Source organism: Melanaphis sacchari, unplaced genomic scaffold, assembly GCF_002803265.2.
Source record: "Melanaphis sacchari strain LSU unplaced genomic scaffold, SCAv2.0 Contig54_pilon_pilon, whole genome shotgun sequence".
Taxonomy (NCBI): Eukaryota; Metazoa; Arthropoda; class Insecta; order Hemiptera; family Aphididae; genus Melanaphis; species Melanaphis sacchari.
In genome coordinates, this window is record NW_020271380.1 from 258,414 (window position 1) to 273,537 (window position 15,124).

At 27.2% G+C, this 15,124-nt stretch overlaps 1 protein-coding gene across 1 annotated transcript; it reads right to left on the reverse strand.

The window, feature by feature from the left end:
- Positions 1-226: 226 nt before the first annotated feature.
- LOC112599656 (leucine-rich repeat-containing protein 15-like) lies at positions 227-13,308 on the reverse strand. Its single transcript, XM_025346652.1, has 11 exons — positions 13,153-13,308; positions 12,446-13,007; positions 10,440-10,590; positions 9,220-9,291; positions 8,342-8,413; positions 8,174-8,242; positions 3,686-3,939; positions 3,467-3,600; positions 3,112-3,371; positions 1,357-1,482; positions 227-567 (listed from the first exon to the last, which is right to left on the reverse strand). The coding sequence occupies exons 2-11, from the start codon at positions 12,912-12,914 to the stop codon at positions 405-407; spliced, it is 1,770 nt and encodes a 589-aa protein (XP_025202437.1). The 5' UTR covers positions 12,915-13,007; positions 13,153-13,308; the 3' UTR covers positions 227-404.
- Positions 13,309-15,124: the final 1,816 nt, after the last annotated feature.

Consider the following 15,124-nt stretch of genomic DNA (forward strand, 5'->3'; position numbering starts at 1 on the left):
CGCACTTATACACTTGTACACAGTATTATTAGTCTCGAGTGCCACATTAAGGAAAATAATAATAATAATAATAATAATAAACGTTAAAATTACACAGCGCCTGTCCCAGATAACAGCCGCCTTCTTATCTGCGCGCAATTAAACCGTACGATCAATTAAAAACAAAAGAAACAATACGCGTCCGCACACGCACACCGCAAACAATATAATATAATAATATACATAATATACTCGAACGTGGATTGTCAAGAAAAAGCCATTAAATCAATCGCCATTTTTTTACGCGCAGTACATTATAATGATATATATATATATATATATGTGTGTGTGTGTGTGTGTGTGTGTGTGTGTATGTGTGTGTATTTAATGATAACGATATATGTCTCTTTCTCCTCCGTAGCCGTTTATCGTATGGGTACGCGAGGTGTAAGCTTCACCATGCTAGCCCACTGGCCGTCGCACAAGTCTTCAAAGGTCATGTCTTCGACGGGCTTGCCACCCAGATCCCTGGGACCGCGGCACGTAGGATTCGAATCCCACACTTTTTGCCTGTTCGCCCGCAACCATCTGCAAACGGAAATCGAATAACGAACAAATAAAAATTGAATATTGAGTTTCATTATCACCACATTGTTATTAAATTATTTCTAAATAACATAATTTTATCACTATCACAAAATTCGTCGACTTTAAATATTGAATATATTTTATTTTCTATCGGACCTGGGTAGACGAACCACGAGATGCGGCTAAAACTATAACACTAATCAACATTTCGTTTCATGATTTTATATATTATATAACTACCTAAGGTGACGAAAGACGCGTTAATATATGTCGAATACACCACACATATTGGTAATTACTAATTAGTGTAGATATATATAATATATATATTATTATAGGTTGTAATCTTAAAACTGAATACTAAACAGCTGGTTTGTTATATTGTTAAAAAAATAATAAACTTTACGTTTGACAGTAAAATTTTTATCAATTCGATAAAATTGTACACACAGATTATTATTTTCTATTTTTATTTTTTTTTCACTATCGATGGTAATGAAGCTTACAGATTTTTTTCTTCTTTTTTATTGAACACTTTAATCAAATCGTTTGATGTCACTTGCCGCGTTGAATAACTGATATATTGAATCATATATCATTATTTAATTGATTCCGCGTCGAATTTAAAGAACTAATAATTTTTATTCGTAACACGACAAGTTTAGAATTATTCGATACGATTAATAGAATCGTTAATACTCGACTAATTCGATACTATGCGCAATTTCTAACGTTGTTAAATTAATCGAATAATATTAAATAAAACTTAATTTATAACATAATTTTTACCTAGCTAAGTATAGTATTGTACAATCGCAATGCCACGGGTTCTTTGAGAGTTTCAAAGATTCCAACTTTGGTAGGTGATTGAAACAGTCGTTTGGTAGAAATTGGAATTTATTACTGTCAATGTGTCTAAAAAATAAAAATATTATCATTTTACACTTATATAGTTATTTTCCGTTTTAATAAATATATTATGTCACAAAGAAATAACATCTAGAGACTTATAGTATTAGACCTATTCGTATAATTAATTTATTCTTTTAATATAGTATCAGTAAACATATAAATTTACTAATATTTTAATGCATATAATGTTTTTAAAATAATAAATAGTTTGCCAGAACAATGTCGAGTACAGTGCCATATCGACTTAAGATAATGTAAAATATGTTTAGAATTCCACTCAAAAGCTATTGATATGCCTTTCGCTAATTATTATCAAATTCCAAGGACATATTATGATCATTTTTAGTTTTTAATATTATTAAAACTCATTTATCTAGTAACAAACAACGAGTAATCGTTTGGTTAATTAATAACGTATGTTTACTTTATTTAAAAAAAATATTTATTTCACAGCAACTAAATTTATAATAACGATAAAAATATTTTATGTTAAAAAGGGAACTCCCTTCGACCGTCTAGATGATTTGATTTATCATTGAGTAAATCGCTGTAATGTATGATGTTTTACATATTTTGAAATAAATCATAATAAATCACTGTATACAGTAAAACAATTTTGAACGGAGACAGGTGGATTAGCACATTATGTGCATAATATTATCTAAAATAATCTATGTGCTATAACATATAGGTAGAAGTGTATTATACTCAACATTTTCTTAATTCGGTTGGTTGAGTTTATTTATATCAAAAAAACATATCATACATAAGATATATGTTGGTATAAATTATATAATTGTATAATAATAAAACTCCATAGAATAAATAAGTACACGATACGTATAAATAGTTTAAAAATTTAAAATAAATCTAACTATTTAAAAATTTTACGGTGTGTAGAAAATAATATTTAACTTAATGGCTATAAGTTTAAAGTTTTTTTGACTATTTTTACTTTAATTAATAAAAAATAACTAAAATCATCAGAGGTAAAAATGGTTATTGTACTATAATTTAATTTTTGAGGTATTTATATACAAACAATAAATAAATGATATATTATTTTCAATCACAGCTGAGTCAATAATCATAATTTGTATTATAATATGTATTCAACAATACATTTATAAAATTATTGTTTGAATAATATTTTATTTTTGTACGTGTCGTAATACATATTATTGAACACAAATTTAAAATAAGTAATTGATGTTCGTATTTTTAGATAATATTTAAGAACATTATAATTAATTTGTAGTTATAAACATTAAAAATAAAACCGTTAATACGATAAGTATATGGATTTGAATTTCAATTATATAGATACTTATTATTATTAGGTATGATAATATAAATTAAGTATAATTCAATTTAATTGTGTCTTTAATTTTAATGATCTTTTAAAAAAAGTTTATACATAGAGGGAATTTAATGCTTCAACAATATTAATCGAGTTTCAGAAACTTCATAATAGTCAATCTGGTTTAGACATTATGTAACGATTACGACAATTACCTAAATTATTTATAGATAAACTGAATTGATATTAACAAAAACAAATACATAGGTACTTTTTATATGTTATTACAGACATAATATTATTTGTGTTTGATACGAATTAAAAAAACTTACAATTTTCTGATATTCATCAATGGCTCGAAAAGCCTGTCGTCGATAATTTTTAACATATTGTTGTTAAGAAACAGTGACGAAAGATTTTTCAAACCATAAAAACTGTTGACGTCTAACTGTTGGATATTATTTGAAAAGAGATAAAGTTTTTCTAGTGACGCCAAATTTTTGAATGTTCGTTCCGGTATAAATTCCAAATAATTTTGACCGAGATGTAGTTCGTTCAAGGCTACCAAGTCGGTGAACTCGTTGCCGTTAAGCTATATGTTGTTCATAAACAATATATTATGCCACAAATAGAAATTCTAAGTGATGATAATCGTTATTTTAGTTACGATAATATTATATCACTCACTAAATTTATCCAGTTTTCAGTTAGGTCTAGATATACCAATCTCCTCATGTTGTTAAACAGCCCGGGACGAATAAACGATATGCGATTGTTTCTCAAGGACAAGACTTCTAAATACTCTACGTCGTCGAACACCCCTATAAAAACGTAAAAACGTCATCACAAATTTTTATATAGTTTTGCATGCTGTCTGCGATGTTGCGATTATCACAATCGATTTACCTAAGGGTAGTTGTTGCAGTTGATTTTCTTGCAATTTCAATCTTTTGAGCGACGACACGCCTCGAAATATATCAGACGATATCTCTAACAACGAGTTTGCTGACAAATCTAAATCTTCTAGTTTATTAAGATCTTTAAATATCGACTTCGGAAATACCTCTATTTCGTTGCCGTACAGATGCAACAGTACTAAGTTTTTTGTCGATTGGAATAACGTTGCCGGTAGTTGTTTTATATGATTCATTGACATGTCTCTGTAGGTAAATAAAATATAATTCAATTGCGTTTATATTGCGTTGTTTAGTAAAGCGTGATTTAGAAACGTGTAGGTACATAGTAAATATCATCTATATATTATAGGAATATTTAGAATATTATCAGGTAGATATACTTATAATATATCAAAGCATTAGTGCAAAATTTAGAAATGGCAAAAACCACTGATATTATTATATGATTATACTTCGAAATTTGTAATTACTGTTGGTAAAAAAATTCAAACATACAGTTTAATTTACTTTATTAAAAACTCTAAGAATCATTAAACAAATATGTTAACACGCGAATCACGACTTCAAAAGTTTGGACGTGCCGGTAAATCAAATAAAATATATCTTTTATTCTATAATAAACCATATACTATATAGGTTTATATTCAAGGAAATGTTGGTAACTATATTATATTATAATCGTGGCAATAGTTTGGGAATTACCTATCGTAATAAAATAACACAATAAATAATAATTTCTATAATGTTTTAATGTTTCAAAATACCATCATAGTTAATTAATATCTACGTCAAACTAAATTTCAATAGTAATAATTAGGTATGACTTTTTTTTAATACATACGTATTTAACCTCTTCATGCATGATTTCTTTTATTAACAAAAAAAAAATGTACCTATATGTAAATTTTGACGTAGAATTCGAAAAAAATACTTAAAAAAATATCAAAACATTATTTAAAAAGATATTTAAAAAACAAAATCCGGCAACATTTGGTGCCATCCCGTTTTGAAGTACTCAACTACATTACCACAAACAAATAAATAAATAGTGTATAAAATATGTTTAAATTTTATTATTATAAAACAAAAGAAGTATTAATTGATTAATTATTTTATGATAACATACATATACATCAAATATAAAAAAAAATTAAATTCCAAATTTTAAAATTGTTAGTTAATTATTTTATAGCTTGAAATAAAAAATTAATTTACATACAAAAAAAAAGTTTTACTTGTATCGTTTTAAAAATTTTACAATTTAAAATTTACCTACTTGTTAGGTTAGGTAATGAAATATGAGGGACACTTATAATAATAGGATTTTGATCTACGTGAATGTTATTGGTAGATGTGGGAAGTACGTCTGTATTTTCCACACATTCTACAGGCCAATCCATAATATCATCGAAACAATTATTATCAGTATTATAATTTGGTACATCAAACTCACTGAAAAAATGTTCTTCGTCCTCTTCTTGGTCAGAAAATTCAGACCCAGAAGGTATAGACATTTCGTCTTCATCCATTTCAAAATCCAACAAATCCGCAATAGTATGTTCATTTAATTTAGACATTTTCACAAATTATTGAAAAAAAATATATATTTATGAGACCAAATAAACAATACTTTACTCGTACAACAACACAACGTACTGATAATAATGGAAACAATTTAAAATCCATAGATGAAATAAAAACAAAAATAAGACGCATGTAAAGACATGCAATAGTTTGTACGTAAATAGACAAAACGTCATAAAATTGATTGAAAAAATACATCCACCAAATCGGGCTGGCACCAAATGTTTCCATCAACAAATCTCGCTATAAAAATTCTTCCATTTACCAAAACCGGTTTTAATTAATATTATCTTAAACAAAAGTTATAAATCTATTCAGAAATATTTTTTTCGAAAAGTTTATTTGATTTTTATGTATGAAAAAAATTGTCTAAAGTGGATGACTTGTAGTAATTTTGGAAAGCTGTAGTCTTTCTGTTTTTAGTCATTTTCTACCAATTTTAAATATGACTAGCGCTACCTATACTAGTAAAATATAAACATTACTATGTTATCATAATGTAGAATGATATATGAAGACTGTTATAATTTAAGCTGATTTTTAATAAAAATAAATATATATGGCACCATTTGATGCCTCTATGCGGGAAGAGGTTAATTATGTTAACTCTGCAGAATGTTCTACATAGAAAAAACAATATTTTATTAATGTAATATTGTAAAGTGTTCAAACGAAATTACACATCACTAGCTGTTCAGTATATAAAAACGATAAGCTAACACATAAATCGTATTAGTCAAGAATGAATACCAGATGAAAAAAAAATATTCGGTTAGTAATAACATAAGATGGATGTTTATGAATGCAATAGTTTTCGATTGGTACAGAGAAAGCAAAACAGTAATATATCATAGAATTTTGTCAATGAACATAACAATTTGCTGAAGTAGTCGAAACATGTTATTTAACTGGAAAATAACGAAATATACACAATTAATATTATAAAATAAATATTTTTAATTCGAATGGTGAATATTTTATTTGTTGTTAACTATTTTAATTTATGCGGAACTTGGCTATCTTCCTGACTATCAAAGCAAATAATTTGCAAAAAATCTTGCAAATATCCATGCCCTAATAAGAAGTATCATATAATATTACGAAATAATTTAATTTAAATAAAAATATGAATTTATACATTTAATTTAATCATTTGAGAATACTTTTAAAATTATATTTAAGTATATTGATAATTTATTTAAACAAAACATAAATCTTCACCTATTATATGTATTTAAAATCTCGATGGAGTAAATAAATATTTTTAATTTAATAATTACCTATGTAAAGCAAAATCTCAGTAACTTATTATTTGAACAGTAAACAGGGACCATAGAAAGTATAAATCATTAAACGTGTGAAATAACATTAGAATCTATTTTTCTTCATATAGTATGTAATTGGAGCAAATGTAATATTTTCAAGTTATTAACACTTCGGTTATATTTTATAATGGAGTCTAAAAATACAATATATTATTTATTTCTATTTTTTTTATGAATGCCAATACATATAAGAACAACTATTGATTCAAATTATTTGAGTTGTAATGTACAGTTTAATCTGGCAATCTGATAAAGTTGTAATAAAACTGTAATATTTATGTTTAAAATTCGTTGGAAAAATATTTTTACTATCATTATAATATAAACGGCGGTATAAATAATATAAATTTATATTAAATTTATATTTTACACCCTTTAAACTGCCTTCACTGCCTACGCATCATTTTGCAGTTTTTAATACATAAATTTAATTTGAGGTGCAGTTGTAAATGAAACTATTTATGTAAAAATCCTATTATATAACGATAAACATAGAACTGGTTTAAAAATTTTAATCAGCCTTTCTCCAATCGTTCATTCTTTTTGTCGTCATAATTTTTTTTCTAGCAGCTGATTTACTGACTTTTTACTATATCATACTGTTACCATATCCAGTATAGTATATACAAATTTACAGTGTTATAAAAAACAAACTAATTTGTGTACTGGGATAAAAACGACTTTAAAAAAATAATCGATGAATTAATAATGCTTAACGATGAAATAATGTTTTTCTAACAAAACCAGCAAACGCTATATTATTACTTGGTAGTTAACCTCTATATTAAAACGATTTAGTCATATTGCTTGAAAACACCGAAATAAAAAATTAAAATTGATCATTAATAATTATGTACGTTACGCGAAAGAACAAAAACGGAACACAGATAGTTTTAAGTTAAGTGTAATGAGAAATTGATATTAAGTAAAGAATATAATTCAACCCATTAATATAATATGAAGCGCACAATATAGAAAGTTAAAGTATTTTAATTGAAACGATATGACAGTATGTTATTAGGAAGTAATAATATATAATATTAATAAATATGTGTACATAGAATTTACTACTTATTAGTAAATTGTTACACCTTACAATTAAAATATGAGTTAAAATGTTAAATTACTATATTATTATTGTTAATTCACATAATCGTTAGTTATCGAATAGGTCATATGAAATTATATTTTATAATAAGATAGAGATATAAAACAATTAATAGGATTGTAATTTTATACATTTGTCAACTAAACATATATTTTTCGAATACTTTTCTAGTACCTATTTCGTTCCTAATTTGGTGAATTGCAAATCTCTCTTTATATATTTTATACTACTATTTAAAAGTATTTAGATCAATTATATTTAAATTATGTAATAATTTAACACCTGATATTACAATTTGTATTAATACTTGCATATTAAATATACATTACTTTTATGTTTCAAGGCAATACACTTATAAGTTATTTGAAAAAAAATAATTTATTTTTAAATGCAAATCTGATAGTATACATAATATAGGTAGAATACATTATTACTATTTTAATAACATAAGAAAACTTACAATATTTGCAGTTTTGTGTTTCTTTTGAACAATAATGGCACTTCGATCAGATGATTCCTGTGAAACCTCCTAAAACGTTCCATGCAAAACAATATTTTATACTATTGATAATACACACAAAGTTATATTTTATTTAATAAGTGTATAATATATAATAAATTATGTTACAGTTTTGTGAGGTTTTCCAGCGTGTTGAAAATGGGTGTGGGTATATAGTCAATATCGTTATCCGTTAGGTCCCTAGAACATATGTGCAAGTTATTTAGCATAACGTTTGGGCGCTTCGCGTATTATATCCAGTGGTGCACTCCAATGATTATTTTTCATTTAATTATTGATTGATAATAATACAATTATTTATTATAATTAGACAAAATAAAATATTTTTTTAATATCTAATTGAAAAAAAAAATCATTATTTAGAAACATATATAATGATTTTTTTTTTTTTTTTTGCTATATAGGGAGTACGTTTTAGCATTAATATTATTAAAAGGTGAGAATATTATCTAAAACATCCACGTATTTATTAATATAACAATGTTCAAGTGTGTTATGAATATTTTTAAGTTTTAACATTTTACATAACTATAACTAACTTAAAAATAAAATTAAATGTTAATAAAATCTATGAGATGTCTTGTAATTTTAACTATAGGTAAGTTATTTCTAATATTAAAGCTAACAGTATACAATTAATTCTGCTATATGTACGTTAGTAAGATGGAGAAAACACATCGAGTAGAATGTTTTTTTAAATCACTATTAGTTATTATGATATGTTGAGTAATTTAAATTTTGATGTAAATATATCTAGAGATGGATAAATATTAAAATAGTTTAATAATAATATAATTATGATAACTAATATAATATATACATTGTATAATTTTTATTCTAGACGTTAATTTGACACCAACTTTGTAATTTATCTAGACAATGATTCAATGATTTATCTAATTAAATTAAGTTATAGCACAACACTGAATTTACACCATACACACAATTTATGTATTTATTAAATTTAATCAAGAAATTCCACTTACAGCTCTGTCAGGTTTGTCAGGCCTTTAAATGTGTCTTTGTGTAGGGACACTATACTGTTGGTGCTCAGGTCACTGAAAAGTAAAAACCACAGTCGGTGTAAAAAATAAAACACGACTATAAGATGATTTTTTTAAAACAGACCAAAAATGTTATTATAATAGCGTACAGTATTTCAATTGTGATATTATTTAAGTACGTATAAAAATTGTGGTTGATCCAATTTACCATAAACGATGGCTAGTTCCAATAAAGATTTAATGGTTTTTTTTTTGTTTTGCGAGACTGTAAAAGTTGATTATTTATCTCTTTCCTATGATTGTTATTAGCTAATAATAGAGAGTGTAAAATAATAATGAATTAACAATAAACAATTATTGAAGAAAAATTTGGATTATAAAATGAACATAGTATATCGGCGGTACTTATTATGAAGTAGATACCTACCACATAACATTAATCTGACAATTTATCGTTTATATTCTTATTACTACTCACATTCAGGACTTCGTGTTGACCGAATAGTGTTGAATAAATAAATAACACAATATTATTATGATAAAATGTAAAGAGGTCAATAGAAACTGCTTCTAATCAGAAATAAACATTTCTCAATCATTCGTTTATTTATTTATTTATTTTTTTTAAACGAATCGAGGCGTGTATGAAGTATTTGATCCAAATGATACATTTTTAGATCACGCTTGCTATTTTTGTAGTGTACACATTTTTAGATTTTTAAACTATTGCACAAGACGATGTTAACAATGGAAAAGGGTTTAGTCTTAACACGATTTTTTTTACGTTGCACACTGCAAATGTGGTTTAAAAAGAAAAACTGTAATCAACATTGATATTAGTTATACAACGGTGGAGCACAATCATATTTTTTCTTTCTTCTTGAACTTAATATACCGACTTGCCTCCTATCTAGTAATATTTTTTTCACATATTATACCTATTATAGTCACTGTGTCAGTGGCCTCGTTCGACGAATTATTGTTATTTAATGTATTTTTAAACGTTCCCCATGTTGAAAAAAGTGCGAATTTACCAGTTTCGAAACGATCATTCGATATGATTTAATAACTATCGTCGGCGCGTAATAATAAACGGCGGAAGGGGATATTTTGTTTATAACGTTATGTTTCAACTCCGCGTTCAGCGAGTATTATTATAATATAATGTAATACGAGTTGAACGACATTCTCGTAATATTTACATTGCGCTAACGTCGAAAGGCAGCGTTTGGCCCGGTGGAATTTCTTCAAAGTCCTTTCTCCAACAGCTCACCGAATGTGTTTCAGTTCTGCACTTGCACGGTCCGTGATTACATCGCTTCCATCGAGAGACTCCGGACGTGATTGTCCACACTGGAACAGTTATAACATAGATCACCGTCAATAATATTCCACATCTTAATCTTAGAGTTATGTATCGGTGGCGTGTCCGACCGTATTCAATAACAGATATTGATAAAAATCACAAATTTTATATTATGTATTTTGAAATAGGCCGCTTCAGTGATAATAATACACAAAATGATTTTCTAACTATCCTCTCACCATTTTTCCCCCTCATTAATAACAAATTTAATCAAATTCTATATTTTCTGAATTTTAAAATATATTTAAAACCATATTTTTAAATAATTAGATCTTTTAAAGTTTAAAGTTGTATAAAAAGTATCAAATGGCATATAAACTCCTGTTTTTCAAATGAGAACCTTGCTTTTTTCGCAATAAGTTTTAAAAATTTTAATGTATTTAAATCAAAATTTGAGTGATAAGTTTTTGATTTCTTAAAACGTTTATGTTCAGGATAATAGTTATTAAAATGGTTTAAGAAAACAACAAAATATGATACTTAATATTTAATTAAGTATTTTCAATATCAAGAATATTTTTACAAATATTATAAAATATTAATATGTTAGTATTGATGTTATTACAATTTTTTTCCATTAAAGTTTCCATATCTTTAACCTTATTTTCATAGTCTATTATCTTTTGTAAATAAGGCTTAGTACTTAATTTAGAAATTACTAGTTTAAATTTAAATTTGAATAATTAGAACATTTTTCCCTAAATGGCCTAAGTAATCATTTAATTAATAATTTATTACAAAAAAAAAAAAAATAAAAAAAATAATGGTTTTCATTTTAAAGATAAAAGTTTGTATTTACACAGAACAATCCTTAAATAGTATAAAAAATCTAAGTAATTAAACATATGTTATTTTAATTAATTTATAAATTATAAAATTCAGATCCTGAATTAACGTATTATTCAAGTTAAAAAAAGGGCGTGTGAGTAAACTTGATAAATTTCCATACGGCATATATATATATATTATACATTAATCGGTTACCTATAGATGATCAGATAAGATCATAGGTGATTCATCACAATAATCTAAAGTATATTTATAAATCATACCCACTAAACAATTTTTATTGATGAAACATATTAATTTTAGAATTATATGTATTATATATTATTTGTTTATTAATTATAAAAAAGAAAATTAAAACTATTGATTGTTTAGGGGATGTCATAAACATTTATATAAATTGAATGTAAATTAACCACTCGGGCGTCATGTTTTTTATCTATATATGACCATGAAAGAATTTGATTTTTAATTGCGACTTTCAATAAATGATAAATATTATAATAATAATAGTAAATTTCATTCTTAATCGATAACTAAAAATAATTTCGATGGAATTTGGTCGACGAGTGTTTAGATTTCAGTCGACTAGCGATCAGAATTGTTAATGGATTACGATGCGGTGCTTTTAATAAATGATGTTCTTTATTGCATTAACATAATTTAAAACATGTACCTAAAATATGTATTATCTTTTTATGCATTTTTGGAAAATACCATGATAATTGTTATTTTCGGTTCGTTTTTTGAGGTTTTGAACGTGTTTTTAAAACGATCCTCAATTCGATATATATTTATAATTACGTCATATTCACAAAAAAAAAAAAAAAAACTATAAAATACGAAACATCTTCATACAAACTTATAATAATATATACTTTGTTATAACGCGTTAGTTGGCAATGAGAGAGGACTTATGATAATAAAATGTTATTTAGTCGGTGAACGCCTTTTGGCTTTTAATAATATTATAGTTATTGAAATAACGAGTGTTTTACACGTCATACTACACGGATCACTCTGAATATACGAGTAGGATTATAACGCTATACTCACCGGGCTGTTCGACGGACCGGAGTCGCCTGTCCAATTGCTGTAGCCTGGCCTCGAGCACCGCACCCCTGTCGCCGGCCACGCCTCCCAATCCACCGGCTTCCCCGCCACCTCGCAGCTTGTCGTTGATCGGCCGCACCGCGTTGGCCAGGTCGTCGCGCATCCTGACGTACGCCTCGCAGGCGTTCAACGCGCACACGTCCACCCGGCCAACGGCCGTAACGTTTTTGCCGACGTCCGTCCACGTCGGGTGGACGAACGGCGGCGAGCCGACCGCGCCGTACAGCGTACCGTTTACCGCGGCCGCGGCCTTGTACCGTCCAAACAATGCGGCGGGTAACTGTAGCCAGGCCAACGCCAATGCCGTGGCCAATGCCGTCACGGCCACTCCGTGCGGCCGGCGCGGCCACGGTCGTCTGTCGGCTCCGGTTCCAGAATTTCCGTGTTTTTTTTGCACCGCCGTCAATGACATGACGCGATAGTTGACCGCCGCCGAAACAGAGATCAGTGGCAACGACTCGATTTTGTGTCACGCGAAAGCTTCAAATTTACGTTGTAATTATAGCTATTTTAATAACAAAAAAAAAAAAAAAATAATAAAATAATAATAATTAAGTGTATTTTATTAAACACTGTATATTATGAAACAAATATGACTAAAATTAATAAAATAATATAAATTTATCGAAAATCCGTTTGATTTTACGTACACCAAATAGTTTTATCCAATCAATTTTTTTTTTTATTTTTTTTTTTTTGGAACGATAGATCACGGGTAAAATGTTTTCAAGTCCAAAAAGGCCGAAGATCACTGGCGTAATTTAACATATTATGGATCGTTTCAAACCGCTGTTTTACCATCTCGGACCGCGGTCGTCGTCGGACTATGATGACCGTTAACCCTGTGACACGCACGATAAACAAATCGCAAATAATTATTATTATTTTAGCAGGTAATAATTTTTACTTCCGTCTCGAAATCTCTTTTGTTGTTCGTCCGTGGAAGTTCGTTAAGGCTTTGTCCGGTTCGCGTTTCGCATTGTTTTGGTTATTTCTTTAATTTTTTCCTTCAATTTTATTGTTTAATTTTTATTACAGTCATTATGTTTACCCGTCGTATTGTCTGCCGTCTACACCACAGGACGTCCCGTTTAAGGATTAACCATGGTCGATGTTATCGGAATATTTCAGTGAAACAATGTTCAGACGTAGGTAGCTATGTCGCATTGCATCAATATATTTTGATTTTCTTGTGCCAACCGGTGTTAGGGAATTAATACCATAGAGCTTGTAGAGTCCCAACAAGCAACAGAATCACCCGTTTAGTATTAGGTTCTCTTGGACAATAACGCAAAACATTTATCATTACAATATGTCGATAAGAATTTCAATTTCAATGTTTTACACAAACTCGTGTTTAAATACTCGTTGTTGTATTCTTCTATGGATTATAAGCTATCAAGCTGGGCTGATATTATATAAGTCTTATGCTATAAGACATCTAGTTTAATTTAATTTCAATCATTTGTCGAATGAATTGACAACGTATTACTGATATAAAATCTTCTCCTAGATTTTTTTCTCAAAGTTTTCATTTTTTCGTCCAACTTTTTTTCTTAAAGTTAAATGTTTAGCAAATGACTGTTTTATACAAATATTTTATTATTTTAGAATACAAGCATATAAAATAATATGAATTTGAAATTTGGTATCAAATGTACATCATCTATTGAGTAAAATATAATATATGAAATATTTGTGTTTAATTAAATTACATCATTCGATACATCAATGCATACGAAAGACGGTTCTGAACGAAAACGGTCCATCAATATATTATATAATTAATAATATTTTATGGTATATTTATGTATTGTATTAAAGCCATATATTTTACTATTTGAATAATGGTAAGTTAAATTAATTTTTACCAATACCATTGTATTTGAGAATATGACCACGAGTATAAATTATAAAATATAATATTAAACATAAATAGTATCAAAAAAATACGAATAATATGCTTACATTTTAATTTAATCAATAAAATCGTTATGCTTCGTTTAAATATATAACTTTGTCTAAATTTGAACTTAAATAAAATTCATAGTACAAAATGTGCTTAATATGTTTTGATTACAATCTGAACTATTTGTGTGAAACTCTTCATTAAAATGTTAATCCTTAGTTATAAAAATTGAATGCTTAACAAATTTGTATCTAAAAAATAATTTTGAAAGGTTCACAAATTCAATGAATTTAAATTTAAAATTTAATTATTTATAAAAAGTGTGTATGTGAATTTAAAATTTAAAATAGTTTTACATGGCTCAAACAAACATATTCAACATTTTCCGCCATTAGCCAATTTTTTTTCATGTACCCCTTGAGATCATGTCGCGTACCCCTTGGGATACGCGTACCTTAGGTTGAGAATCGTTGATCTAGTATAATAGCAATAATTGCTCTTTCTGTGCCGACAAAAATGTTTAATTGTGCAGAAATTCTTTATATTATAACATTTTTAGTTTAAGTTTGATATTCTTCACACTGAATTGTTATTTACTCAAATGTTGTAACCTATATAAATAGGTTTAAGTAATTTTAACAATTTTTATAAAGTAAAGTCAATTTATTATATTATGCCATTTCATAAATACATTTAATGTTATTTTAATTTTT